Source organism: Silene latifolia, chromosome 8, assembly GCF_048544455.1.
Source record: "Silene latifolia isolate original U9 population chromosome 8, ASM4854445v1, whole genome shotgun sequence".
Taxonomy (NCBI): Eukaryota; Viridiplantae; Streptophyta; class Magnoliopsida; order Caryophyllales; family Caryophyllaceae; genus Silene; species Silene latifolia.
Genome location: NC_133533.1, coordinates 46,595,009 through 46,622,646, shown reverse-complemented (window position 1 = coordinate 46,622,646; position 27,638 = coordinate 46,595,009). Strand labels below are relative to the sequence as shown.

The 27,638-nt window shown below is 39.2% G+C and overlaps 3 protein-coding genes and 1 non-coding gene across 6 annotated transcripts; 1 reads left to right on the top strand and 3 right to left on the bottom strand.

Moving 5' to 3' along the window:
* Positions 1–4,790: 4,790 nt before the first annotated feature.
* LOC141596795 (protein REDUCED CHLOROPLAST COVERAGE 1-like) lies at positions 4,791–19,057 on the top strand. 3 transcript variants are annotated; one of them, XM_074417043.1, is made up of 25 exons: positions 4,791–5,140; positions 5,355–5,442; positions 5,626–5,687; positions 6,406–6,498; positions 6,766–6,838; positions 7,759–8,106; positions 8,233–8,300; positions 9,152–9,283; positions 9,586–9,627; positions 9,748–10,269; positions 10,358–10,515; positions 11,034–11,499; positions 11,591–11,653; positions 11,907–12,008; positions 12,162–12,470; positions 12,890–12,982; positions 13,105–13,206; positions 13,327–13,431; positions 13,611–13,744; positions 14,268–14,451; positions 14,865–14,996; positions 15,320–15,432; positions 15,802–15,892; positions 16,519–18,601; positions 18,777–19,057. In XM_074417043.1, exons 2-24 carry the CDS (start codon positions 5,382–5,384, stop codon positions 18,481–18,483), a joined length of 5,418 nt encoding a protein of 1,805 aa, XP_074273144.1. In that variant the 5' UTR covers positions 4,791–5,140; positions 5,355–5,381; the 3' UTR covers positions 18,484–18,601; positions 18,777–19,057. The 3 variants fall into 3 exon arrangements, with proteins under 3 accessions (XP_074273144.1, XP_074273142.1, XP_074273143.1); XM_074417041.1 differs by having other exon boundaries at positions 4,819–5,140; positions 15,802–15,901; XM_074417042.1 differs by lacking the exon at positions 18,777–19,057 and having other exon boundaries at positions 4,819–5,140; positions 15,802–15,901; positions 16,519–18,729.
* Positions 19,058–19,507: 450 nt separating this feature from the next.
* Positions 19,508–21,189, bottom strand: LOC141596794 (cytochrome b561 and DOMON domain-containing protein At3g61750-like). Its single transcript, XM_074417040.1, has 4 exons — positions 20,871–21,189; positions 20,386–20,782; positions 19,957–20,249; positions 19,508–19,854 (listed from the first exon to the last, which is right to left on the bottom strand). The coding sequence occupies exons 1-4, from the start codon at positions 21,093–21,095 to the stop codon at positions 19,585–19,587; spliced, it is 1,185 nt and encodes a 394-aa protein (XP_074273141.1). The 5' UTR covers positions 21,096–21,189; the 3' UTR covers positions 19,508–19,584.
* Positions 21,190–23,496: 2,307 nt separating this feature from the next.
* LOC141594324 (wax ester synthase/diacylglycerol acyltransferase 11-like) lies at positions 23,497–26,155 on the bottom strand. Its single transcript, XM_074414418.1, has 7 exons — positions 25,795–26,155; positions 25,018–25,602; positions 24,813–24,879; positions 24,632–24,741; positions 24,342–24,551; positions 24,109–24,246; positions 23,497–23,808 (listed from the first exon to the last, which is right to left on the bottom strand). Exons 1-7 carry the CDS (start codon positions 26,053–26,055, stop codon positions 23,635–23,637), a joined length of 1,545 nt encoding a protein of 514 aa, XP_074270519.1. The 5' UTR covers positions 26,056–26,155; the 3' UTR covers positions 23,497–23,634.
* A 282-nt stretch (positions 26,156–26,437) lies between these two features.
* TRNAA-CGC (transfer RNA alanine (anticodon CGC)) lies at positions 26,438–26,510 on the bottom strand. Its single transcript has one exon. It is a non-coding gene; the product is annotated as a tRNA-Ala (tRNA).
* Between the last annotated feature and the right edge of the window lie 1,128 nt (positions 26,511–27,638).

Sequence of the window (27,638 nt, the reverse complement as noted above, 5' to 3'; positions counted from 1 at the left end):
TCCAAGCAATTGCTATTGACCACAAAACGAAAAAGAATAGGACTTCTGAGGAGAATCAGGCGCATGGTAGAAAAGAAGGGGAGGGGGAGAGGGTGCCTGAATCTGAGCAGGGAGGGGAGAGAGGGGTGATTCTTTCTGCGGGTATGGAAACAGAGGCTGATTCTGTTCCAGACCGTGGAGGGGAAACGGTGGGGAATGATGTAGTTGGGGAGGATGAGGGGCAGGGGGTACAGCTGGAGGATAACATGGGGACACAGGGCAGCAGGCTGGTTGTGGGGCTCAGGCGAGAAGAGGGGGGTGGAGCTGGGAATAAAATGGGAGAGAAGGGGACTGGGAAGTGGACGAGGATGGCGAGGGAGGTCATTGTGATAAGTAAAGGAGGCGGGAAATGTGAAATAGGGAAAAGAGGTCGGGGTGAGGAGGTGGGAGAGGACAACAGCAAGAAACTTAAATTTACTACAGACGGGGACGTCTTGATATCTGAGGCGGAGGTTGAGGGAGCTCAACCCCGCCGAGCCCAATGAATCTTCTAAGTCTCAACTGTCGGGACTTGGGCAACCCCGATGCTGTAAATAATCTCCGTGCTCTTGTACGGAAGGAGGCCCCGGCCATACTTTTTTTGTGCGAAACTAAGCTGTGTGGTCGTGACATGAGGAGAGTGAGAGAGAAATTGGATGGGTATTATGGGATTGAGGTTGATAGCATGGGGAGGGCTGGTGGTCTGGCTCTTATGTGGAGGAAGGAGGTAGATTGTACGCTCATGACGGCTTCTCTTCATCACATTGATATGACGGTTCGAGAAGGGGAGAGGGGGTGGCAAGTCACGGGTTTTTACGGATGGCCATCAGTATCTGATAGACACTTATCGTGGGAGTTACTTCGGCTGCTAGGCAGGCAGTCTAATCTTCCGTGGTTATGTATGGGTGATTTTAATGAAGTTTTATATTCGACTGAGATGAAAGGAGGCAGTAGAGCGCAGTGGCAGATGAATAACTTCCAAGCAGCTGTGAGTGATTGTGGGCTCAAGGATATTGGTTGGGAGGGGTACCAATTTACTTGGGATAATGGGCAAGCGGGAGAAGCCAATAGGCAGAGTATGATTGACAGGGCGATGTGCACGACCTCGTGGCTTGATATCTTTCCTTACGCGAAGTTGTTCCACTTAACGAGGGAGTGGTCTGACCATGCTCCAATTAAATTGCGACTGGATAACCGAGTGGTGGCACAGACAGCTAAGCGGGGTTTCAAGTTTGAGCAGATTTGGATTGGGGAGGAGGGATGTGAGGAGGCAGTGAGACGCGGAGTGGAAAAAGGGAGTGGCGTCTTGGGTGAAGTAATCAGAGCTTGCACCCGTGAGCTTAACCAATGGAAGAAGTCAAGCATTAAGAAAATTGGGTACCTGATCGAACGCAAAAATCGTCAGCTGGCTCGTTTAACTGCAGGTAACCGGTCTGGGGAGGAGATTCGACAGAGGAAAAAACTTGTTGCTGAGATTGCTACTCTTAGGCGACAAGAAGAGCAGTATTGGCGACGGCGATCACGGGCTCTATGGCTAGCGGATGGAGATCGAAATACTAAGTTTTTCCACACTAGGGCGGGGGAGAGGAAGAGGAAAAATTATATTGGTATGCATGTTGACGATAATGGGGTGGAACGGGCCGGACATGAGGATGTTGCGGGAGTGGCTACGGCCTATTTTAGGCAACTGTTCTCTTCTTCCCAACCAAGCGGTTTCGATGAGGTGTTAGCAGGAATGGAGGGACGGGTTTTGGAGCGTATGAACCTGATGTTGAGACAAGAATACCGAGAAGAAGAAGTAGTCGAAGCCTTGAATCAAATGCACCCTTCAAAAGCGCCGAGACCGGATGGTATGAATGCTTTATTTTTCCAATATTTTTGGCACATTATTGGACCGGATGTGATTGCCACGGTTCTGGGAATTTTAAGAGGTGAATTGGATCCGGGAGACTTTAATGAGACTAATATCGTTCTAATCCCAAAAAAGAAAGCGCCGGATAAAATTCGAGACTTCCGACCTATTAGCTTGTGTAATGTGGTGTACAAGTTAGTCTCAAAAGTTCTTGCAAACCGTCTCAAAATTTTTCTGGGTGAAATTGTGTCCGAAAATCAAAGTGCTTTTACTCCTGGCCGTCTTATCACGGATAATGTCCTTATTGCTTTTGAGATGTTTCATCATATGAAGAGTTCAAGACAAGCTGAGGGGCACATGGCTATTAAGCTGGACATGGCTAAGGCCTATGATAGGATCGAATGGCGGTTTCTGAGACGGGTTCTGGAGGTGATGGGTTTTGACCAAGGGTGGATTGGGCGGGTCATGAGATGTGTTTCATCTGTCTCATTTTCAGTCCTCATAAACGGAGTTCAGACGGAAGTGTTTCGGCCTGAGCGTGGTTTACGCCAAGGGGACCCCTTGTCACCATACCTATTTATCTTGTGTGCAGAGGCGTTATCCAACTTTATGCGATGGGCTATCGAGCACGGCTCTCTGCATGGGCTGCGGATAGCAGCTACAGCTCCTACTATCTCTCATTTATTCTTTGCGGACGACAGCATCTTTTTTGTGAAAGCAACGGAGGATGAAGCGGAAGTGGTGAGTGATATTTTAAGGAGATACGAAGCCGCGTCGGAGCAATTAGTCAGCTTGGATAAGACCACGATGTCGTTTAGCAGAGGAGTTCCAAGGGCGAGAAGAGATGGGGTTGTGGGTAAGTTGGGTGTGAGCGAGGTGGAGGTCCAGGAGCGTTATTTAGGCTTGCCTACGGTTGTCGGGAGATCCAAAAAAGTTCTCACTGATGTCATTCGTGACAAGTTAAGTAAAAGGTTACAAGGTTGGCGTGGGAAAACATTGTCTAGGGCTGGTAGGGAGGTTCTTATAAAGGCTGTTGCCAATTCACTTCCTACCTATGTGATGAGTGTATTCAAAATCCCGGCGAATTTTTGTAACGAGCTTCGGTCTTTGGTCTCTCGGTTTTGGTGGGGACATGGCGAAGGGAAGCGAGGAATTTCGTGGGTCTCATGGAAGCAGCTGTGTAGACCGAAATGTGAAGGGGGGATGGGCTTCCGTGATTTCGAGCTTTTCAATGATGCGCTACTGGGAAAGCAAGCTTGGCGGCTCATCTCGGACCCAGAATATTTGTGGGCTCGGGTCATGAAGGCTCGCTACTATCATACCGGAGATTTTATGAGTGCGGGGATGGGGTACAGGCCAAGCTACACATGGAGGAGTGTGATGGGTGCCCGGAGTGTTTTGGAGAGGGGGCTGCGTAGATGGATTGGTGACGGGAAGGATACGAGTGTGTGGGGGCATGCTTGGGTGGTGGGGTCGAATAGTGGGAAGGTCATTTCGCCTTGTGGACCGGGTAACGAGCTGATGATGGTGGCGGATCTACTTGAGCCGAATGGTAGGGGGTGGAATGTGACGATGTTAAACCAGCTGTTTCTCCTGTTTGAAGTTAAGAGGATCCTTAATATTCGCCTTAGCCCAAATGCGCCGAAGGATACGTGGTACTGGTGCTTGGACAAAGAAGGGGAATACTCGGTCAAGACGGCTTATGCGAATATTGTCGGGGATTTATATGAGTCGGGTGGTCCGTCGAACTGGGAGAAGGAGAGGTGGCTTTGGAATCGGCTATGGAAAGTTCGGGTTTGGCCTCGCATCAAGCTATTCTTCTGGCAACTGTGTAGTGGAGCTTTGGCTACATTGGAAAATATCGCAACTCGAGTGCGAGGTGAGTCTCTTAACCCTTGTTATTTTTGTGAGTCTAATCCCGAGTCTTGTTTACATCTTTTTCGAGATTGTAGTGTGGCTAAATGGGTGTGGGATGCGCTGGGGGTGGACTGGAATGATGGTGGGGATGGCGTGGAGTGTGCGGGGGGAGTGCGTGAATGGGTGGAGTGTTTATGGAGAGGTCTGGAGGTGGGGGAATATGGGAAGTGCATGGTTGGGTGCTGGGCCATTTGGGAGCACAGAAACAAAATGATTTTTGACAAGGAAGTGTTGGAACCGGCACGTATTGTTCAACGCACTCGTGATATTTTAGCTGAGATTGAGTCCGGTGGAAGTGAGGGGAAAGGCAGGGTGGGCAGGAAGGGGGTGGATAGCAGGGAGCAAGAGAATGAGGGTTGGAGGCCGGCCATGGGGGCTTATGTCAACATCAACGTGGATGCGGGAGTCAAGGAAGGGGAAGGGGTGAGTTCGGGGGCGGTTTGTCGAGATGGTAGAGGAGTAGTGATGTGGGGTATAACGGTGGTTCGAGAGGAGGAATGGGATCCCAAGTTTGCAGAAGCGATGGCGGTTCATGATGGGTTGGAGGAAGCTAAGGCGAGGGGCATCCAACAAGTGGTGGTGGAGAGCGATTGTCTTCAAGCCATAGATGCTCTCAAGGACAAACGTAGCGGGAGAAGCTCTTTTTCGCTTCTAGTTGATGATACTTTATTGCTTTGTAATAGTTTTCAGTCGGTAGTTTGGTCTCATACTAGTCGTATTAATAACTCTGTAGCTCATGCTTTAGCTCATGTCGTTCCTAGAATAGTCGGTAAAACGGTGTGGTCAACTTTGTTACCTCCGTGTGCAAACTCGGCAGCGGATTATGATTTATCGTTAATGCATTAATACCCTTCGGGATGTTCTCTTCAAAAAAAAAAAAAAAAAAAATTACACATTTACATTTGATTAGTTGCACTCTTTGCACTAAATCTACTCATCTACTCATCTACTCATTAACCCAACAAATCTCCCACTTAAACCCAAAATTACTTTTAGTAGAAATGGTGTAAGCGAGAGAGCAAATAAAATGCAACATAAAATGCCAAAAATTCTGACCATTTAATCTCCACCCTTCCTTCCTTATCACACACCCACCTCCCCTGTTTTCATCAACCATATTATATTTTAACTCTCTTCAATTCTCTCTCTCTCTCTCTCTCTCTCTCTCTCCATTTTTTTCACTAATTAATTACCCTTTTTAATTTAATGCTACTTATTTGTATTATTCTAGTTTTTGAAAATACTAGTTGAATTTCATCATTTCTCTCATATTCATATAATATAAGCTTTTAATGTTGCACTGAAGACACTGCAGATCATCCTATATTTTCGCATTTTCATTTGAGTTTTAAGGTAGTTTTTCATGAAACCTATATAGATTCTTTGTTCAGTCAATAACATTGAAATCAATCTATAGTTGAATATACTTCTCCTGTAGCCCTGTTCCAATTCATTCATTGTATACGTTTTTCAAACCCCGTCACATATTTTGAAAAACGAATATAATCAAATTAAACAGAGGAAATATTTATTTACTCTTTGTAAATTTGCAATTCACAATTCATAGTGGTTGAAAAGAAAAGCTGCTGAAGATATGGCGCATAAGAATGGAAGAGGAAAGAGCAAGGGAGATAAGAAGAAAAAAGAAGAAAAGAGTATGTACTCTTTAATTCATTAATCTTTAATTTCACACTCTTTCTTTTTTGAAGGTTTTATTATGGCTTTTGTTAAATTATTTTCATATGGTAAAATTAGTAAAGTACGGATTAAGTATTATTAATATTCCGTAGTTTGGGACAAATTTTGTTTGTTATATAATCGTGTTTATTGTTTTGCAGTTCTTCCCGTTCTTATGGATATCACCGTTAACCTTCCAGATGAGACGAGTGTCATTTTGAAGGTTGGTCTGACGATTTTCAATATATGCATACTTCAACTATATTCATGTAAATAACTAAATTTGTTTATATTGAAAACGGTTTTTAAGTAAATAATCATTTATTTGAAAGTGAGATTAATTAGATACCTTAATGTTATTAGCAAATACGGAGTATTTCAATGGGTTGCCTACGCATGAATGTTCTTTAATGAATTTTATTTTAGATTTTTGATTATATAAGACTAAGGTGGTGTCATTTTCCTCATTGGCTGGGATCAAATCTATGTGGGTACTTTTGCATTTAAAATTAATATCTTAGGAAGTAATTTCCTTTTTATAAGCTATTTGGTGGAGATGATGAATTTTGTTCAAGTGATTTCCCATCCTAGCTAGACAATGAAAATATTGTTTTTGTTTATAAGTAATTAAGATTTATGCTTAATGAGTGTTCATGTGGTTAGCCTCTACCATTAATTCATTAACGTAATTTATCGACATCCATCATATTTTAAGATTACATATGCGTGGCAGAAATCCCTTAAATTCAAATGTCGCATAAAACAAGCTTTTTTACGTTTTCATCAAAATTTGCACACTTCTGACGTTCGCTTAATCACTCGGTCATCGCCTCATTGTCATTTCTTTATTCAGAATCTGCCTGTTTTGTCTATAGTAAATATACACCACTCAGTTACTCATTTTGTCGATATTTCTAATGTATTTTTATTTTAAAAAACAGGGAATATCTACAGATAAAATTATCGACGTCCGCAAACTGTTATCAGTAAACACGTCGACATGCAACATCACCAACTTCTCATTGTCTCATGAGGTTGGAAACCATACTCTTACTCACCTCTAAGGCTCTAATTATGTTTTTTAACTCAAATTGGTAACTCTCCAAAGTCATCAATGGGGCCTTATTGCCTTACTAATGATGTGAAGAGGACAAATCTCCCTCAATCAACAAAAATTAACCACACCATATTTGACCTTTTACCTTTTTTACCTCTTGCTAAAAAGGGCAAATTAGAACCACAAAATGCATTTTGTATACAAGTAGCATGAATTGAAATTGGAATTGTCCGAAAATGTGCAGGTTAGGGGTCCACAATTGAAAGATACGGTGGACGTTGCAGCTCTTAGGCCCTGCACTCTTACATTAGTTGAAGGTGATACATTATGCCCATGAAAACGACCCTGTCTTGCCTTATCTTCTTAATCTTCTCATCATACATATGGACTCACTCTTTCCAATTACTCATTCTTAAAACAAACAAATTAATATTTTAAAATTAAAACGGGGTTAAATTACATTCTATTTATATACTTCCTCCATTCAACTCCACTCTACCACTTTCCTTTTTCACGTTTGTCAACGCGTGTTTTACGCGTTAAATATCGTTAGCTACGTATTTGCAAAAATTATAAAAGTTAGATATTTTTAATGTCTTTCGAAAGATTTAATCAAACAAGATCCCACGTGAATATATTTCCACTTACGTATCGAGAGAAAATCGAAATTGAATACATAATTGTGAATAGTGTACAAAAGTGAAATAGGTAGAGTGGAGTTGAATGGAGGAAGTAGATAGAATAGGACACATTTTTACTCATTTCTAAACATTTTGTTTTTGTCTAATCTTCTGTATTTGACCGTTTTAAGTTTAAGATGAATAATCTAATCTTAAACAACAATTTGTATACTCATTGAAACCCAAGGATATCACTAATCGTAATTTTTTTTTTTTTTTAAATCTACTAACAAAAAATGAGTAGTTTTATATAAAATAATTGTCTCTCATCATTTTTGATAGTGTAATGAGACAACTAGTGCAATATATCGCTAAAGATAGTTGAACCTAAGTTAAAAGTATCGCACCTCTTATGACGATATATCCGTCACAAGCTTGTGACGGTTATTACATGAGTGTATTAATAAACTCCTTAGTGTATAACCCAAGGTCAAAATACACCTATAAATAACCACCCCGCCAAAAACAAAACAACGAATTAATTAAATCACGAAACGACAGCGTTTAATCAATCAACTAACAACTAACTAAATTGTACGGTTTTTGGCTGTTAACAGAGGCGTACGATAAGGAGAGCGCGGAGGCGCACGTTAGAAGACTGCTGGACATTGTAGCGTGCACCACAATCTTTGGTCCATCGGCGCACGTTAAGGATGTCAGAAAGGCGGTGGACGGTAAAATGGTGCACGATAAGACGAAGAAATCGACCGCAAAATCCGCCGGCGGAAAGCAATCGCCGCCGTCGACGGCGGAGGATACCGACGGAAAAGCGAATGCGTCGGAAAACGGAAAAAATGATGTTTCCGCGTTGATTGACGGCGATGGCGAAACGAACAATGCTTGCCCTAAGCTCGGAAGCTTCTACGACTTCTTTTCGCTTTCGCATATATCTTCTCCTCTTCAGTGTGAGTGTTTTTGTACCTTGTTAATTTTAATTTGCGTGTTTGTTCGGAATTATGTTTGATGAAATGTGAGGAGATTCGTTGGAGTGTTGTTTGTTGATCGTCATAGTTGATTTGATGATGTTGCAGTTATCCGACGAGCAATTCGACAGGTTGATGATCAGAATGTAGAGGACGATCATCTGTTTTTTCTGGATGTAAGAATTTTCTTGATTTGTGATTGACATTGTACTATGTTGCAAGCGAAATACTGCATAATTTTATGAAAATGTTGATAGTGGAGCCCAGGGCTAGCCACTCGGCAATGAAAATTTGAATATTATGTTTCGAATTTGCAATTTTAGTTTTCTAAGCAATTCTTTTGAATTGCAAGTTTGCACCCTTTAGAAGTTTGAATTTTAGCCCCGTCACTGATTTTAGGATTTTGTGGAGCAATAGGCTAGCTGAGATAATCTCATATTCTCATGTCCGTGTGTGGCGAGCACACATGGTATGTATAGCGCTTAATCTTGCGTGTTAGACAAGCCCCTATGTCTCACACTAGCCTTTGTTGATGTTCAATAGGTAGTAGGCTGGATTAGAATGTCAATAACTTTTCCACTTTGATAGTAACTAGAGCCATCTGGCATAGCCACATCAATGCTTCGTGTATTGATGACATAGTTTCCTATGAGTAGGAAGAGGATTAAGAGCTCTAGTGTTGTGAAGTTCATTGTGTAAAGGCTGTGTGTTTAGTTATGTTTTGGAATAGCAATTAAATTGCGAAAATACTCCTTTAACCTTTAAAATTCACTAAAACTTTGTTTAGATAGGGGAGTTTGTAGGGAAAGGTTGTTTGGGTAACAAAATGGAGATGAAGGGTTTTGAAAGGGAGGGAAAACCATCCTCTCTCTTTCCCTCCATTATTTGTCTCCAAACAAATCCTAAGGTACATATAGATGAAAATGGTGCTGTATTGTCATGTTTTATGTCTATATTTTCTTTGTTACCCTGAGCTTGTTTTGGAGGGCGTTGATATTTTGTTAACATTGTTTTGGGCTTGGATCAGATTAAGCTGTGCAATGGTAAGCTGGTGCACGTTGAGGCTTGCAAGCAAGGTTTCATTTGCATTGGGAAGCATCGTATTCTCAGTCACAACCTTGTTGATCTGCTAAGACAAATTAGTCGAGCTTTCGATAATGTGAGTGTCAACTTGTCTCGTTTGCTGTTGGATATAGACATATAGTATGTGGTTTACACAGTTGCATTACTCTTCTGATTATGTGACTTCTCAGTTAATCATCAATTCATTATTTTCAAGTGGGCTAGTTATTTCAGGACTTACTGCAAGATGATTTTGTATGTTTAAGACTTTAGACACAACTTTTGTACCCTACTGGCCTACTATTCATTTTTCTTAATGGGTTTATAATTTTAGTTGCAATTCCATGCTGATTTGCCGATTTGAAACATAATCCATGTTTGATTTTACTTGGTTTGCAGGCTTATGATGACCTCATGAAAGCATTTTCCGATCGTAACAAGGTACGTAATTGTCTTTGTTTTTTGTTTACATTCTGGACCAAGGTTCTCAAGATTATCGTAGTCATCTTTTCCTTCAACCTCAGTTCCATTTTCCTTACAAAATTTTCTTAAATATTACAGTTTGGCAACCTACCATATGGCTTTAGAGCAAATACATGGCTCATTCCTCCTTTTGCAACACAGTTTCTTTCTACGTTCCCTCCTCTTCCGGTGGAGGATGCAAATTGGGGTGGCAATGGTGGTGGCTGGGGAAGAGATGGCAAAAGTGATTTGATACCTTGGGCGAATGAATTCCGCTTTGTTGCGTTAATGCCATGCAAGACTCCAGAGGAGAGGCAAATTCGTGATAGAAAGGCTTTTCTTACTCATAACTTGTTTGTAGATGTAGCAATTTTCAGGGCAATTTTCGCCTTGCAGCATGTCTCCAAAAAAATGGATACGAACATGGCTGCAAATAATGAGATTCTTCATTCTGAGAAAGTTGGCGACTTGCTCGTCACTGTTGTGAAGGATGTTTCCCTTGGAAGCTGCAAGCTTGACACTAAGATAGACGGGCGTCAGGCCACTGGATTGGATCGGAGGAATCTTACAGAAAGAAACCTGTTGAAAGGGATTACAGCTGATGAGAATACAGCTGCTCATGTATGATTGCATTGCTGTTATTGAGCTGTATCTTTTAGATGGTTGAATAAAAACAGAATGCTAAAATAAACTGATTGTTTCTTTTCAGGATGTCAGCAGTTTAGGTTATGTTAATCTGAGGTTTGCTGGTTACATTGTTACTGTCAAGGTTGAGGTGAAAGAAGATGCTCTAGTTGAACCGTTATCTTCAAGCTTGGAGTCCTTTGATCAACTCGAAGGTGGCGCCAATGCTCTTAATATCAACAGGTCACTTATCTTTGATATGTGGACTCTGTAAATGATGATCTTACTTGCAACTGTGGTTTACGCTTTACTTTTTGTTTTTTAACTCTTGATTCAGCGACTTTAGTTTACTCGCATACTTTTGGTTTAATGTTGGGGGTTGGAGGGAATTTAGGGGTCGTTTGGTTCAATAACATAAAACGAAATGGATTCGAATATAATTTCATTGGGATTTCAAATCCATTCACATATAAAGTTGTTTGGTTCATCTAAACTTGTAAGAGGGGAGAATGAAATTTGAAACCAAGGGGGAAAGGTGGTTATGGGACTCCAAGGGGTTGGAATGGAGTTAGAATCCATTAGGTATCAAACTTCATTCCAGAATGCTCTAACCATACATTGGAATGGAACAAATCAATTCCAATCCATTCCGAGAGACCCAACCAAATATCTTCTTACTTGTAAATATAGGGATTGTCCTATGGCTTTCTCTCGTTGCCCACAAGTCAATGGTTTTTTTCTCTTTTTTACATTTCTTGCAGTTTAAGGCTGCTGCTTCATGAAGGAGCGACTTCCGATAATCAGAAATTGTTATACCAGTCAGAATCTGTAGAAAAGAAAAGGCTTAGGGCCTCTCAGGTTCTTGTTGAGAAACTGTTGGAGGACAGTCTTGCCAAACTTCAGGAGGAGACCCCAAGGCAAGACAATTTTGTGAGGTGGGAGCTAGGAGCTTGTTGGATACAACATCTCCAAGATCAGAAAACTTCAGAGAAAGACAAGAAAACTACCATTAAGAAAGCTAAGAATGAGATTAAAGTTGAAGGACTCGGAACACCCCTTAAATCACTCAAGAGCAAGAAGTCGGAAGTAACATCTTCTGTTCAATCTGATATCTCAAAGTCCTTAGTAGAACCCCACCCGAGTGATAGTGAGCCTGAACTGAAAATGATCTTGTCTGAAGAAGCGTTTAATCGTTTAAAAGAGTCCGATACAGGATTGCACGAGAAGGTGGTGATCACATTTATTTACTTAAAACTAGGTACATTTTTTTCACATGTTGTAAATAGTAACAGTCTATTAACAATTTTTTTTAATGCAGTCTTTGCGGGACTTAGTTGATCTCTCCCAGAAATATTATGATGACTTTGCTTTACCTAAGCTGGTAATGACCTGGATGTTTTTGACATTGTCTTGAATTTCTCAGTCCATAATGCACTAAGAGGCAGATGCAGACTTCATCTATTTTAGTGCAAGATAATAATTTGATGTGTCAGTTTTTATGAAAATTCAAGAAAGAAAATTATTGCCAATCAAATTGATGCACTTGCACAGCTGCACCTGAATTGTTGACATTTGGTCCACCACTGAGAGCACTTGGATCATTCCGCTATCTTAACATTTTTATTTATTTACAGGTTGCAGATTTTGGTTCATTGGAACTCTCCCCTGTCGATGGGAGGACCTTGACTGATTTCATGCACACGAGGGGTCTTCGTATGCGTTCTCTTGGGCGTGTGGTAAGTTTCATGGTCCTTTGTCTTTTTGCTTCTGCAACAATATTTCAGTTGTTTCGATATGTCTCATAAGAACGTGGGTCATTTCATAGAACACATTCATTCGATTTGGAGTTCAATTTATAATTACCTCGTGAAACATTTTTCTTTGTACAGGTGAAGTTATCAGAAAAACTGTCTCATGTTCAGTCTCTCTGTATCCATGAGATGATTATTCGAGCTTATAAGCACATACTTCAAGCTGTAATTTCTTCAGTTGCAACCAATGATGTGGCTGTGACCATTGCTGCTGCACTGAATTTGATGCTGGGGGTCCCAGATAATTCTGAGAAGCTGTACACGATCCATTCTCTTGTGCGGAGATGGTTGGGATTGTTCTTGTTGAGACGATATGACTGGGATATTGGTGGATATAACTTCAAAGATTTGAGAAAATTTGCCATCTTGCGTGGACTGAGTCAGAAGGTAGTGGATCATTACTTAATCTTTCAGTTTAATTTGTTCATATTAAGCTGATATGCAAAATAGTTAATTAAATGATGTTAAGTCAAGGAATGACATTCAATACGGGACACATTTGTTGGCAATAATGCGGAATATTTTACACAGGTGATATAGGACACTAAGGACAGCAATTTGGCGAAGTTTACTCTCAGAGTCTCAGTACTTACGAGAAGTTTAGTTAGCTAATCATTTTCTAATAGTTTGGCGTGTGTAGATTGTCTTGACCTGATTTTTTAGTTGATTGTACTGAGGGTGTAGGAGTTTATAATTGTATGTCGCTAGGATACACACAAAACTTACCATCTCTTTTTGTATATTTTATTCCGCTAAAAGCTTTGGTATTAATGAACTTTTTGGTTTTTTTTTATTATTGTTTACAGGTAGGTCTTGAGCTAGTTCCGAGGGACTACAATATGAATTCTGCAACTCCTTTCAGAAGAACAGACATTGTCAGCTTGATACCTGTTCATAAGGTCAGGACTAAGAAATATGGAGTAAATGTTATCAATTTCATCTCAAAAAGAGCATATATTATGCGGTATGCTGGTTGAAGATGTTGAACTAAGTGTTATTTTGTGTCATTATTATCTTGCAGCAAGCAGCATGCTCATCAGCTGATGGAAGGCAACTTTTGGAGTCGTCGAAGACAGCTCTGGATAAAGGGAAACTTGAAGATGCAGTTATTTACGGGACTAAGGTTTCTTACTACTTACTATGATGGGATACTTGAAACTTTTCTGTTGAGTGTCTTGAAAGAAGTTCAATTAGGAGAGTTGGCTACTTGATGTGTGATATTTAATTTTGGTTGTGTTTGCAGGCTTTAGCAAAGCTGGTTGCGGTTTGTGGTCCCTATCATAGAATGACAGCGGGAGCTTACAGTCTCCTTGCTGTGGTCTTGTATCATACTGGAGATTTTAATCAGGTGCCTTAAGTTTCACATTATGCCTTGACAGATATAGTTACCTTTCCAATTTTCGAAGAATTCTCATCGAGGTTGCAGGGTTGTAATTAGCATATCACTTTTTATGTCTACTAGTTTCCATTGTCTAAACTCTAAACAGCATGTTCTTCTAATGTGTCTTTTTGGCAATTAATTCACAGGCAACAATCTACCAGCAAAAAGCCTTGGACATCAATGAGAGGGAACTGGGGCTTGATCATCCAGATACAATGAAAAGTTATGGAGATTTGGCCGTGTTTTATTACCGCCTTCAGCATACAGAGCTCGCTCTCAAGTATGATTTCTTTGTAATATTTCTATGTTAGACTTAAAGAGTGTATACTTTATAGGTTGTATTGCAATTAATAGATTATACCACCAGTTGTACAACTGGTGGTTTAGAATCCGAGCTCTGCACTAAAGTTTTCGTGTTTTGTTTTAAAGAATCTGAGCTATACGGTAAAGTTTCTGAATTCACACACTTAAAACATAAAAAAAAAAAAAAACTTTTGAAAAGCTCAGAAAAATAACATAAGCTCGGATAAATGTATAGTGGTTGTACACTTGTACAATGCTTATTATACAAGTGGAGGTATAGTAGTTTTTGTGGTTGTATTGTGAATCTTAAAATGATCAGAACCATTTGTTCCGGGTGGTGTTTTGGCGTACTTGAAACTTAATGAAATATTCTGCATTCTGGAGAAACAATGTCGTCTATAATCTATATTGCCATGTGAATTTGGTGTCAATTAAAACTCAGTTTCATTGTGCCTCTTATCTGTAGTGTCATAACACTGATATATCTGTTATGACTTCAGGTATGTGAAACGTGCTCTGTATCTGCTTCATCTTACGTGTGGTCCATCCCATCCAAATACCGCTGCCACCTATATTAATGTGGCTATGATGGAGGAAGGCTTAGGGAATGTGCATGTTGCCCTTCGATACCTCCACAAGGCTCTAAAATGTAACAAAAGGTTACTAGGCGCGGATCACATTCAGGTTCTTTGCTTGGCCATTTCCTTAATGCTTTTATGGAGTAAAATTAATTTCTGATTGCGCCATCATTATGTTTGTCATTTTTCTTTGAACTGTTTCAAATTTAGTACCCATCATTTTATTAGCTGTAGTGCTGTAAGCTAGTTCAATGGTTGCCTTATTTTTGGTATGCTCTTGACGGAAAAGTCGTTCGAGATTTTTAAGCAGCCTCTGACAGATTTTGTATAATACTCATCCTGTAATATGTGCACATGTATGGCCAATACGCTGTACACTGCTCAGGTTCTGTCTGAATTATTGACAATGCTTTTGAAAAACTGCAGTGGGCCATATGAATTGCTTCACCACATTTAATTCTTGTTTAGCCAAAGCCCACTATTGACTAGCTGTAATTGTTGTTTTTCCCTGTTTTCTAGACTGCAGCTAGTTACCATGCTATTGCCATTGCACTTTCATTGATGGAAGCCTATCCATTGAGTGTTCAGCATGAGCAAACAACCTTGCAAATTCTTCGAGCTAAGCTAGGTCCTGATGATTTACGCACACAGGTATTTATTCTTTGTTTAATTTTTATTTTCTTTTGAAGAGATCATTGTTCACTTTGGTTAGAGTGAAGCTAAAAAACTGTGCTGGATTTTAGCATGTGCCTTTAAATCAAATGCCTTTGTCAGTCCGAGCAATGTCCTTCCGTTGGATAGATTATTCCAGGAAGATACTACTAATTAGAAAGTTCCCACTCGAAATATGTGCTTCATGATTTAGTAGAAACTAGAAACCTTGTTTATGCTTCCTCAGTTTCTGGAGCAAGAAACTAAGTGCATTAAATTTATCTTGGCCATTTTTTGCTTCATGGTTGGTGTCCTATCTGCAGGATGCTGCTGCTTGGCTTGAGTATTTTGAATCCAAGGCTTTTGAACAGCAGGAAGCTGCCAGAAATGGGACACGAAAACCTGATGCTTCCATTGCCAGCAAAGGCCACCTGAGGTATATCCTTGAAGTCTTGAACGTTGGACTTGCTTAGGTCATTGTGTCATAAGCTGTTGATCTTTTGTCCATTTGTTTTGGGGACAGGGAGATGTGTATCTTCAGTTTTTATTTATTAATTCGACCATAACGATACTCTGTATGAAGTATTTACACGTAAGTAGGGTGTTCAGTTCAATTTGTTTTGTGTACACATTACTTTGTTTGATTAACTTGGGGGTTTGTTCATGAAAATTTTGATAAACGTTGAGGTATTGTTTATTTGGTTCAATGCTCATGGGTAGCTTTCTCTATGGATGCATATGCTTATTGTTTGTCTAGCCTCTGACTGATGCCTGTTTTTGCTTTATATTTGCTTTATATTGCCAGTGTATCAGACTTGCTTGATTACATAAATCCAAATCCTGATACTAAAGGGAGAAATTCAATGACAGCCAAGAGAAAATGCTATCCGGTGAAGGTATACCAAGTATAAATCTAGACCTTTTATACAATTTCCTTTTCTTTAAATTTTATGACTTGATTTTTGAATAGGTTAGCAGAATCCTTTCGTTATAATGGGTGCTTTGGTGGGAAGTTCTTATTTGTTTGTTGTGACCTAAACTATCAACACCTAACCGTATCTTTCTAGTCAAAATAATTTTTGGTCCTTGCATGACTTCCCTACTTGTTGACTTTTTGGTCGTACATGCATAGGCTGCAAGATTTATCAGTTTGATCACTGTGGATGCTGCCTATATCTTAGAGTAGAAAGTTTTGGTACTTGAGCCTTGAAAACAACTACCAGCCACTCAACCATTTCCGTTATATTTGATTCCTTGGATGCTATCTGTGGTGGATTGAACTGGTTGAAATGAAGGACAGCTTCTCTGAAGTCACTATGGACTTGCAACTAATCAGATTAGAATTTCCTAGCAATCTGTCTATAGAAGTCATATAACAACCAGCTGTTGCTATTCAGTTCTTGTAATTAATGGTTTGATATGATGAACTGAAACTATAACTTGATAAGAGTCAGTTTATTAGCGGGTTTTTACTGTTGGTTCTTCTTTGGATTCCTCTCATCTAGCTATTTCCAATGTTCAGATCCAGGAGAAAGAAAATTTTTGCAAACCCGTCACTGAGGATTCTACAAAAGATACACCCTTGATTACTTCAGATCGAACTGATCAAATTGATGAACATATTATTGATGAATCCGACCAAGTTGCATTTGATGAACTAAATTTGGCAAGTAACTCTGAAGATCCAGTTCACGAAGCCGTGCCTGTACTTGAAACCACAATTGAGGAACATCACGTTACTTCCATTAATGTCGTGCCTGAAACCAATATCGAAGGCGATGATGGGTGGCAGCCAGTCCAGCGGCCTAGATCGGCTGGAGGTTATGGCCGCCGAGTAAGACAGAGGCGTACAACAAATGGCAAAGTATATGGTTATCTAAAGAAAGAAGTTGTTGAGTTAGATCATGCCCGATTGAATAATTCTCCACAAGGTACAAACTATCGTTTCATAAAGAAAAGAACCCTGTCACCTGGAAGTTACACAGATCATCATATTGCAAAAGGTGCCTCCCAAGTCGGTAAATCTGGTCAACGAGTTATGAAAGCTGTGAGTTACAGAGTCAAGTCTGTGCCTCCTTCTGTGAGAGAAGAATCAAGGGAGGTCACTGGCAAAGAAATTGAATCTGGGCAAAATCTAGAAAAAGCTTCCATTGTCAGTCTTGGAAAATCTCCTTCCTATAAGGATGTGGCAGTTGCACCGCCAGGGACAATTGCTAAGCTGCATTCAAACGCCAATGAAAATAATGATCTAATAGACACAGAGGTTTCTGTTGGAAAATGTGTAGATGCTCTCTCTCAGGAGGCTGAGGTAAAAGTTGACTATGTTAAAGAGATTGATTTCCGTCTCTCAGATTCTGAACTGTCATTGTCTGGTGAAAGCATCCTTGAGTTGATTCAATCAGATGGCATAGCTGGAGTGCCTATCACTATTGACAGAGCTGAAAGTGATACAATTGACATTCATGAAGTTGTACCAGGGAATGGTTGTATACATGATGAGATGCCTTCAATGAGTTCTTCTAGTGATGTGAATTTCGAGATGGTTGAGTGCAGTTCTGAGCTCGAAAATAACGTAATATCTTCCTCGCAAGTGGAAGAGCAGTTGGAGGACAAACTGATGGTTACTAGTTTGAGCGATCCACAAGATATCCCCTGTAGGAAGTTGTCAGCTTCCGCTGCACCATTCAAACCATCTCCAGCTGTTACGCGTGTCACTCCACTGCCTTTGACCATAAGTCATCAATCAGGTCCCTGGTCAATTCTCCACCCTGGACCTGCTGGGGTTATGCCAAGTGTCAGTCAAATGCTCTCCTCACCTCACCATGCATACCCATCTCCTCCTGGTACTCCTAACATTATCCAACAAGTGCCATTCATTTACCCTCCTTACAGTCAAGGTCAGCCTGTAGTTGTACCTACAAATGGCTTTCCTCCAGGTGGCAGTCATTTTCATCGCAATCATTATGCTTGGCAATGCAACATGAACCCGGTGACACCAGACTTTGTCCCAACCACTGTTTGGCACCCAGTTGAGTTTTCTGTAGTTTCATCTGTTGAACACAATCCTTCATCTCCAAGTTCTGAGACTAACCCAGGTCTGGCTCCTCTTCTTCCTGAAGATATTGGTGTCGGGGAGGAAGTGGAGAAAGAAGTGACACTTAACTCAGACAAATGGATTGGTATGGAGAACGAGCACCAAAAAACTATAAATGATGCTATATCCTGTCAGGGGACAGAACAACTGAACGTTGACTTTCCAAAAAAGAACGGTGTGATTGGTGTTGAGATTAACAAGCCTGATCATCAGGTGAAGAATGATGAGAGAACTTTCAGCATTTTGATTCGTGGGAAAAGAAGACGAAAACAGACTCTAAGAGTGCCAATTAGTTTGCTTAGAAGACCTCATTGCTCTCAGTCATTTAAAATTGCGTATAGTAGAGTCTTGCGAGATAGTGAAACTTCTAGGCCTGTGCCCTTATCATCTTGAGAAAGATGGCACGTGAATGAAGAATTGGTTTTAAACTTCAACCAGTGCTGTTTCTTAAACATTACCAGTTCTCTTGTTGCAGTAATTTGACAGGCTTAACGTTTTTGAGAAGATCAAGGTTAGTTTTGTGTACTTAGAATTTGTAGAATCATTTTTTTTTTTGTTTAGGCAAGAAGCGTGTTGTAGACTGTACAATCTTAGAAAAAACTACAGGTGAATGAGTAGTGGATGCAGTGACTTCGACCATTGCCATGCTTGAATTTTTCTGAGAGCTGGATTTTTTTTGACTGCAGGTCTATGTCAGGGATTTTTTTTTGTCTAGTGAAGTAGCAGTTTTTCTCTCAATATCTGAAGAATGTGTCGCAATTTGATATATTGAGGACAGAAAATCCCTGAATTTTGATTCTCAGAATCCATAAACCAATTTACTTTTGATTTTGGCAAAACATTGACCTTATCGATAATTAGATTCAACTGTGTATGCTAAATGCATCAGCAGCTGTACTAACGAGGTATTTGTTTTTCGTTCTCTCTCATTCAATAAAAGGTTTCATTTGATTATGGTTTCTTTTCACCATTGCAGTAATTTTGTGGTTTATTATAGCTTATACAGTTATACTCTCCCCTTGACTATGGATTACGCTATTATCTGCTTTTTTGTTTGTTTTTGTTTTGGGACCAGTTTCTAGTTGTAGGTACGCCTCTTATTATGAAGCGAGTATTCGATTTGTTTGTCGATTGTTTTTCATTATGGTTCATTCATGAACAATCTCTCTCTGCGGTTAATACAAAAGTAGAGGGTACATCTGACCACTTCTACCCACGTCATTAGCGGGAGCTTTGAGCTTGTGTGTGTGTGGGTGGGGGGTGGGGGGTGGGGGTTTGGTAATAGAATGAAAGAAGTAACGAAAGGAGTACTGCTTGAAAAGAGCCCAAAACTTCATTGCAAGTGAAACCTACTTATCTGTACACAATCACCAATTTACTTAGTTTTTTTTAGTTTTGGAGTAGAAAACTGGAAATAGGAGCTGAATGAGTCTCCCTCATTTTGCTCTAGAAAATCAAAATTGTGAGTTATCTTAATCTTTTCCGACCTGAACTTCAGCTCATTTGGAAGGTAGATGTTTGTGCTGTCTTCTCCGGTTTTCTTATCATAGAGAAGACCTGTAATACAACTGTTGTAACAATGAGAGAGCCTAGCAGAAACCCGTAGCCTATCTTCCATTCAGATCCCGCACCCCCAACTTGGATCCCGAGCGCTATATTTAGTGCTCCGAAGAAGAGGGTAATTACTCCAAACCAACGGTGGTATGCTGCCCATAGACTACGTAACTTAGTCTCCTTGTCTGGTCTTATGAAGAATGCCAGTATCTGAAAATATTCGTAGATAATGACCAGATGCTACACGGGGTTTCAGTATAACATATGTGGAGGAAGGTAAAAAAAAAAAAAAAAAAAAAAAAAAAACATTACCTGAAGAACACTGAGTGACAAAGCAAAATACCCAATGCCTCTGTGAGCAGGAATGTCTGCATGAATTTGGTTATAAAGCGCTTGACCGACCACAATCCCGGCCAGTGCAATGATAAACCCTGTAAACTGAATGACAGTGTGGAGGTAATACCACAGGGGCTCCTTTCCCTTTAGAAACCTGGCTACCATTGCTCCAATAGGAAGAATTAACCCCCATCCAAGCATACCGAGTATCCCGTGACTCCTTTTCATCTTGTCAAAATTTCGGCCTCCACTGTCAGTTGCAGCAAATCCTGATAATTTGCCAAAATATTAGAGTTTTCTTCCTTTGACAACCAAATGACTACTTTTTTTTGTCTGTGGTCTTTACAAATTGCAATTCATGCTGTTTGTATAGGACCATATTTTCAAGTAAGTATGGCGACTGACCTGTTGTATAATCAATTCGTATGGTGGTTTTATCGTCATGCATTGAGAGCTTGTGGTTAATAGGAATCCTGCTTCCGAAAGCTAGAAGAGTTGGTTGCTCAGAGAGAGGAGCATCAAACTGAAGCTGGAATCCAAGGTAAATGTTAGCGCCGTCAAGCACCACAACTGGTGGAATGCTGGTGAGGTTGAGTTCCCCCTTTCCTGGTTCGACCTCAGATGATTTCTGTCCTTTGAGATAATACTGCTTTATTCTGGCATGCCCGGTTTTGCTAATCCACCCAACCATGGCACTTCCGTTCACCATCATTCCATCTTTCGAGAATCCCATTCCTACCCATCCTCCTGTGTATAGTGATGATAATACTATGGTTACTGTATTTTCCTTGCTCTGGTAGTACTGCATTATTAACAACAGTATTAGGCACAAGTTCTTTTGAGAGTTCCGAAACTTTGCCACAACATATACAAAACAGAACAAAACTTACCCTCAACACGAAAGTCTCCCAGACGTTTCGACAGCTTGAATAAGAGAGATTACCATAAGGAGGAGGAAGAAAAGTTGCTAAATCAATATTGCAGAACTGTGATCTTTCATCTTGAACCCCTGCATTTGCTTCATCAGCATGAGCTGAAGCAATCACAATCAAAACCCAGAACCCGAAAAGCACACCCAAAACTCGATATCTTGAGTTCCTCATTATTATAGACATAGTACACAATAAATTGCGTTAATTGGATGATTAAATGGATGATTTTTGTAAGACAAGGAATTACAAGAAAAAAAAAAACATAAAAGATGTAATAAAGTGGTAGGGAGGTTGGGATGTAACAGTCTCGTGCATTCAAAGTAAAGAGAATGTGTTATGTGTAAGAAATCTGGGTTATGTTATGATGTTGAAATGGGGTATCCCTATAATATAAGGACTAAGGTGGTTGGTTTTGGCGGGTAATCATTAGTTACTGCCTTTTCTTCCTACTTCAATTTCTGGTCTTTTGACCCTACGTTTCTTGCTTCTGTTTTCGTCTTTCGTGTTTTTCAGTGTCGTTCTTAGGTTCTTGCGGAGTATCATTTAAAAACATAAAATATGACAATGTGGAAAAAAAATAATACAGTAGCTTTTAGGTGTATAAGGGACCCAATAAGTTGGTTATAAGTAAACTTTTGCCATCAATAACTTGTCTAGTTTGTGATTTTTGTATGACTTTTGAAATGTGTTGTTGATGTTCGAATGTCAATTATGCAACATTTAGTTTGCTTGAAAATCCAATATTAGTCATTAGGGTGAGAACCATGTATTGAAGACCTGAAGTGAGATTTGGAGGTTACGAGGATTCGAACACGAACTTTAATTTTCTCAAACTCTTGATATCATGAGAAAAACATCCCAATTAAAAGTTTAAATTAATGGTTGTAGGCAGCTTAATCAATTGTTCTATATCTTAATAATTTGCTTCGAAATTATGGGATCGACATTGAAGAATATTTATAAGCTTCCTCACGCCAAATCAATTTTTTTTTTTTTAGGTGTCAAAAGTTTCTGACCACATAGTTAAGTAGAGTTACTGCCTTACTGGTATTTGGCTGCTGCAAATTAATATACCATAATGTGGTAAACAGTAGTTTAGAGGTCAACCTCCCCAACCTTAAGTGACAAGATATGTGTAGGTCCTTTAAATAGAGGTAAGTTAATTAATTAGGTAGATTCTTCATTTAATTATACATTTGATTAGATAGGATAGACAACTAACTAATAACCACCTTATTCTGGTGGCCTGTCATGTTTCTCAACGTACAATATCACTTGAGATTCTTCTTTGACTTAAACTGGTGTACAACGTGGCAGGCTAGCCCAACCTAGCCCAGCCCAATCCGGATATGTGGGTAAAAAGGTGGCCGGTCAGCACACAGCCCAACCCGGTCATCCCTTAGTGTCGGGCTAGTGCCACAACTTCCTCAACCCAGCCCGGTCCAAACACAAAATAAAATAAAAATAGAGGCTAGCCCAGTTCACATCGAGTGGGCGATTTAATAAAAGCAAAACTGGCAAAGACTAGCCCGGCCCAGCTCGGTTCTCATTTAATCCGGTTCAATGCCGCACCCACCAGCCCTAGCCCACACCTGCCCGGCCGGTGTACATGAGAATAAGGATTATGAAATGTTTTCTCTCCAAAAGCACTTCTTTAGTTAAGGAAACAAATAAGATTGATTTTCTTCCATTAAGGCCCTGTTCTTTTGGACTTAAAGTCACTTAATATAAGTTCACTTCAGATATTATAAGTTGGTTGATTTTTCAGATCCTATAAGTTCGATTCAGATTCTATAAGTTGATTGATTCGAGATCCTTTAAGTTAGATTGATTCGATTCGAGATCCTATAAGTTCGATTCAGATCCTATACCTCACTTAATTTAAGTTCAATTCGAGATCCTATAAGTTCGATTCGATTCGATTCAGATCCTATAAGTTGATTGATTCGAGATCCAATAAGTTCGATTCGAGATCCTATAAGTTAAGTTAAGTTGATTCGAGATCCTATAAGTTGATTCGATTGAGATCGGATGCTTCAAATCAAAAAAAAAGGCCTAAATCATTATCCTTTTATCATATCTTATTTTTATCAAAGTATAATTTGTTATTAAACTTTAAAAATTACCTGTAGAAAATAAAACTAAGCTCATATTTTTAGCTTATATGATGAATGTTTTTTAAGTAATTTTATAAATAGACGTCATTAATTTCGAATTTAAAAAAATCATTAAAATATACATTTACTTTTTTTTTTCCTCCAATTGAAATACATTTTAGCATGAAATATGAAAATTAATAACGTGCCGATTTAACCTATGATTAAAACATGCTAAAAATAAAAACCCTATATATACCGCGCATGCATTGCGCGAGAACTAGACTAGTTAATATATAAATTGTAATATTATATTTTGCCACAATTGATGTGTTGAAATGTAAGCGGTGTTAGTGTGACATACAATGGGACACAAAAATGGAACAGATGATCCTCACTGATCATAAATACCACTTCTCGAGAATTTACCGGCCAAATTATCTGACATCTATTCAGCGAAATGAATAGTGCCACAAGGATATTATGACATAGGACATAGATTTACTTGTCATAAATATAATGCATTTATCAACTGCATCCTGAGTATTAGCATTGACTACATTAAGTCATTCATTTATTTCTTCCACATACCATTCATACTAATAACTTTTTTACAAAATTCCATGTCATGATGCAATTTCATCCTTAGCAAGGCCTTGTGCTATGAGGGCACCCTTAACTAGCTTCAAAGACTCAACAATGTCATCACCTAGCTGGTGAGGATCCGAGACGGTATCTTCATCGACTGATACTACTATCGTCATCTTGTTCACATAGCTTTGAAAGTTGATCATCAAACCCTATACCATTATAACGTCGTTTGTGTTATAATAACATCATCATATTGTGGAACTTCTAATCAACAAAAAAACATTATTCGAGCGTATAACAAGATAAAAGGTTTGAGTTAACATTGCTTTCAATAATACTCCCTCAGTTCAAGTCATTTTCATATGTGAACGAACATATGGAAAGGACTTGAACTGAGGGAATACAAAAGACCAATAAAACGCGCATACGCCAGTTTGAGAAGCCATTACTAATATTGAAGGTATTAAAAACAAAGAAGGTTAATAGAAAAGTAGTAGTAAGTTACTTACATGTGGTTGTCCATAGGAAGTTGGAGCCAAGAAAGACATGGGATGACCATAGAAGCCTATCTCTTCCAAAGGTCCTACTAAGTTTGAGAAGCACATTGTTGTATGTGTATTGATTCTGTGTGACAATACACTCGCAACCTGCAAATTTAATAATTAATAATACATCATTATTTATGCTAATTTATACTCCGTACTAATTAATTAAGGATGTTTTAGTAGCTATGACAACTAACCTTAGTACCAAAGAGTTTCATAACAAATTCAGAGATTGAATAAGTGAGTAAAGCCTCAAGAGAGTGCTTCTTGCGATCGACAGTTGCCTTGGCTTCTCGAATATAATCCAGAGGATTGTCTCTCAATGCCAGGGTAAAGGGAAGAATTACATATCCTACTGCATTCCCCCATTTCGCTTCTGCATCTTTCTCCATCAAGTCAGATAATGCCTGTCATGTTATTTAGTCTTAAACTCGAAACACTTCTGAAAATGTACAATACAACAGTTATTGTATGCTACTATGCTTACTTGTATTCCTCCGGATGGTCGTAAGTTTATTAGTAGTACTGATCTAAGTCTCATTTTCTTGAGAAGTTTGTTTATTTGCTCTTTGGATTTATGTTTGTTTACTTCATTTCCTGAACACAAAAACACGGTATCAGCCTTTTCATGACAGTACGCGACTTCTTTAAAGCCAAACTTAATTTACCGTATTTCCTGCTAAGATACTTAGACAACCCAGCTTCTGTCACTCCAAGTGCTACATCATTGATCGTCTGCACATTAAAAACTTACACGACTTTTACTCGAGATCAATCATTGATCGTCCAATACCTCTTTTTTATTTTAACATCGATGGGAGGGGTAAATTACGAAAATATAAAACTATAAATGAGTATTAATTAGTAACTTACAGCACCCATTGCATTCTTGACCAATTTCAAATCATCAAGACTAACCATCTTGTAAACAACCCTTCTAGGAGTGAACACAGAAGGAATCTTAAGAGGCGAATCATCCTTCAAAAACACCGTTGTTGCCACAAACAAAGCAACATCCACTAAGGTATTCCAACACAATGTCAAAACCCACCATAGGCCTAAAACCCGTCTCCAAAACACACCTTTCTCATCATTCCTTGTCTTATTTTTGCTTGTCTTTTGAGGAGGTATTGTCGGTAACTCCTCGGGATTTGACATCTTACGCATAAGGGCTAAAAGGAGAGAAACGAGAGACGATCCATCCCCTAAAGAGTGGTGAATTCGGAACATGCCTATCGCTTGAGTCTCCTCAGAGGTCTTGACATGAAGAATATGGAAGTCCCATAGTGGCCTTGACTTGTCTAAGCTTGTTTTGCTCAGATTATATATGTAATTATCGACATACTTTTCCGGTGATATATTGTTTTCGAGGTTGATTTTCGGGATTATTATGTGATTATCCAAGTTCACTTCTGTTCTTACCCATTTCAGTTCTTCACCTTTACTTGCATCTCCTACCTGAATACATATTTGTATACATGATCATTATTAGCGTGTAATTTGTCATGTACGTACTAGGCTAATATTCATACTTCATGATTAAATAAGGACAGATTTCGACAAAATATATTTTTTCCAACGTCGAAAGACAAGACATTAGAGCGAGGCTGAATCTAAAAAAAGGGTTGAACGCGATTAAGAAAACATTACCACGAGACTAGAGAAACGAGGGTGTTTTAGGAGCGTAAGTGGGAGTTTAGCCTTGATAAGATCGACGTTAATAGGAGTCCGACAACCCATAATAGCCAAAATATGTATGTTAAAAGTTGGCCTATGAAATATGAGTGAACCCGGACTCAATGGCTCTTCTTCTTCTTCTTCTTTGAACGTAGCATCTTCGTCTTTGCTCATAGGCTTAACTTCTATTGGTTTGATTACGCCTCGCTTACGTCTACTAATGACACTCTCCATTGTAGTGAACTCGAGATTAACATAAATATACTATCAAGTATGAACACATACATATTTATAGGGCTTATGAAAGAAAAAGGTTTCGAGTACGTAATAAATAGCTAAGTGATGAGTCGAATTTAGCTTAGCAAAGCACATTTGTTGTTTACTGGTTATACAAAGTAGGAGTATTAAATAGAAAGATGAAGAGGTTGAGAGAATTAGAGTTATCAATTTAATGCTATGATGTTTAGCTTTGGAAAATATGAAAAATGACGTAAATTTGAGTTGTATCAAGACAAATCGCACATATAATTTTATACGATTCAATTGCAATACGTGTTCTTTGTTGGTGATGAGAAAAGACACGCACAAACAAAAAAGGAGGCGAGAAAAAAAAATATGGAGGTGCGGGGAATCGAACCCCGTGCCTCTCGCATGCGAAGCGAGCGCTCTACCATATGAGCTACACCCCCATTGTTGTCTAATCAACATGTCTAAAATTATTAATTATATATCAACTCGGCCAAGTTTCGCGTAATGCTATCTTCTTATTCAATAGGTTTTGGTATAGACAGGTGGGGCAAACAGACGGATAAAGACCTCTAATAAAATGGGTAGGGGAGCAAGGTGGGGCATCCCCATGTGCTTTCCATTTTATGGCAAATGAATATTTTGTGAGGGAAAATGGTATCCGTCTATACGGATAGACGGATAGTGTCCGTCTATAATGAGAATTTGTGCTTCTTATTGTGGATATTCCTAATCTCTTGTGTACAGTTATATACTGTAATCAATACCGCTAATAAACCAGCATAATCAATTATTGTATTTTATTGTAAGGCAATATTTGCATTATATTGTGTTCACACAGTATTAGGCAAATGTCACGAAATATATAATATCGTGATCATATCATATTGTAATCATATATTTGTAAAATAGGTAAAGAGTAGTTTTATTATTCACACTAGAATTGTATAAATGTACGTTGCTTCGATAATGAATACAACACACAAATTACATTCATTCACATATTGTTTTACTTTATGGTATCAGTTGGGTTTCAATTTTCCATCGACTCTTAACAATGTCAGGCGACGATAAACTATCTACTCCTACGCCCCACACCATCAAACCCGTCTACATTCTTTCTAAGAACGATGGAGCCGGAGCCAAAATTACTCATGTTGTGCTCCAGGGTCCGAATTATGAAGAATGGGCAAAGGGTTTTCGTAATGGTTTGGGGGCTAAAAGGAAACTTGGTTTCATCGATGGCACTCTCAAGAAACCTTCGGCTAATTCGGAGGATCTTGAAGATTGGATGACGGTTAATTACACTGTCATTGCTTGGATATTTAATGCCATTGAACCTACTCTACGATCTACGATCTCTTATCGCGAGACGTCGATTGAATTATGGGAGGACATTCGGCATCATTTCTCACATGGAAACGGGGTCAAAATTTATCAATTGGAATCAGAAATTTCTGATTGCACACAAAAAGATGGCGAGACTATAATGGAGTATTATGGTCGTTTGAAGAAGCTTTGGGATGACATCAATGACTATGATTCTCTTCCTTCTTGTGATTGTTCTGGCT

Excerpts from the sequence above, each read along its gene's own strand:
- LOC141596795 (XM_074417041.1), top strand. The coding sequence starts at position 5,382 with ATGGCGCATAAGAATGGAAGAGGAAAGAGCAAGGGAGATAAGAAGAAA. Across the intron at positions 8,107-8,232 it reads TATATCTTCTCCTCTTCAGT|TTATCCGACGAGCAATTCGA; the intron begins GTGAGTGTTTTT and ends ATGATGTTGCAG. Across the intron at positions 13,745-14,267 it reads CATACAGAGCTCGCTCTCAA|GTATGTGAAACGTGCTCTGT; the intron begins GTATGATTTCTT and ends TTATGACTTCAG.
- LOC141596794 (XM_074417040.1), bottom strand. The coding sequence starts at position 21,095 with ATGTCTATAATAATGAGGAACTCAAGATATCGAGTTTTGGGTGTGCTT. Across the intron at positions 20,783-20,870 it reads GGGAGACTTTCGTGTTGAGG|TACTACCAGAGCAAGGAAAA; the intron begins GTAAGTTTTGTT and ends TTAATAATGCAG. Across the intron at positions 19,855-19,956 it reads TGTCACTCAGTGTTCTTCAG|ATACTGGCATTCTTCATAAG; the intron begins GTAATGTTTTTT and ends GAATATTTTCAG.
- LOC141594324 (XM_074414418.1), bottom strand. The coding sequence starts at position 26,055 with ATGGAGAGTGTCATTAGTAGACGTAAGCGAGGCGTAATCAAACCAATA. Across the intron at positions 24,880-25,017 it reads TCAAGAATGCAATGGGTGCT|ACGATCAATGATGTAGCACT; the intron begins GTAAGTTACTAA and ends TTTAATGTGCAG. Across the intron at positions 24,247-24,341 it reads TGAAACTCTTTGGTACTAAG|GTTGCGAGTGTATTGTCACA; the intron begins GTTAGTTGTCAT and ends TTAAATTTGCAG.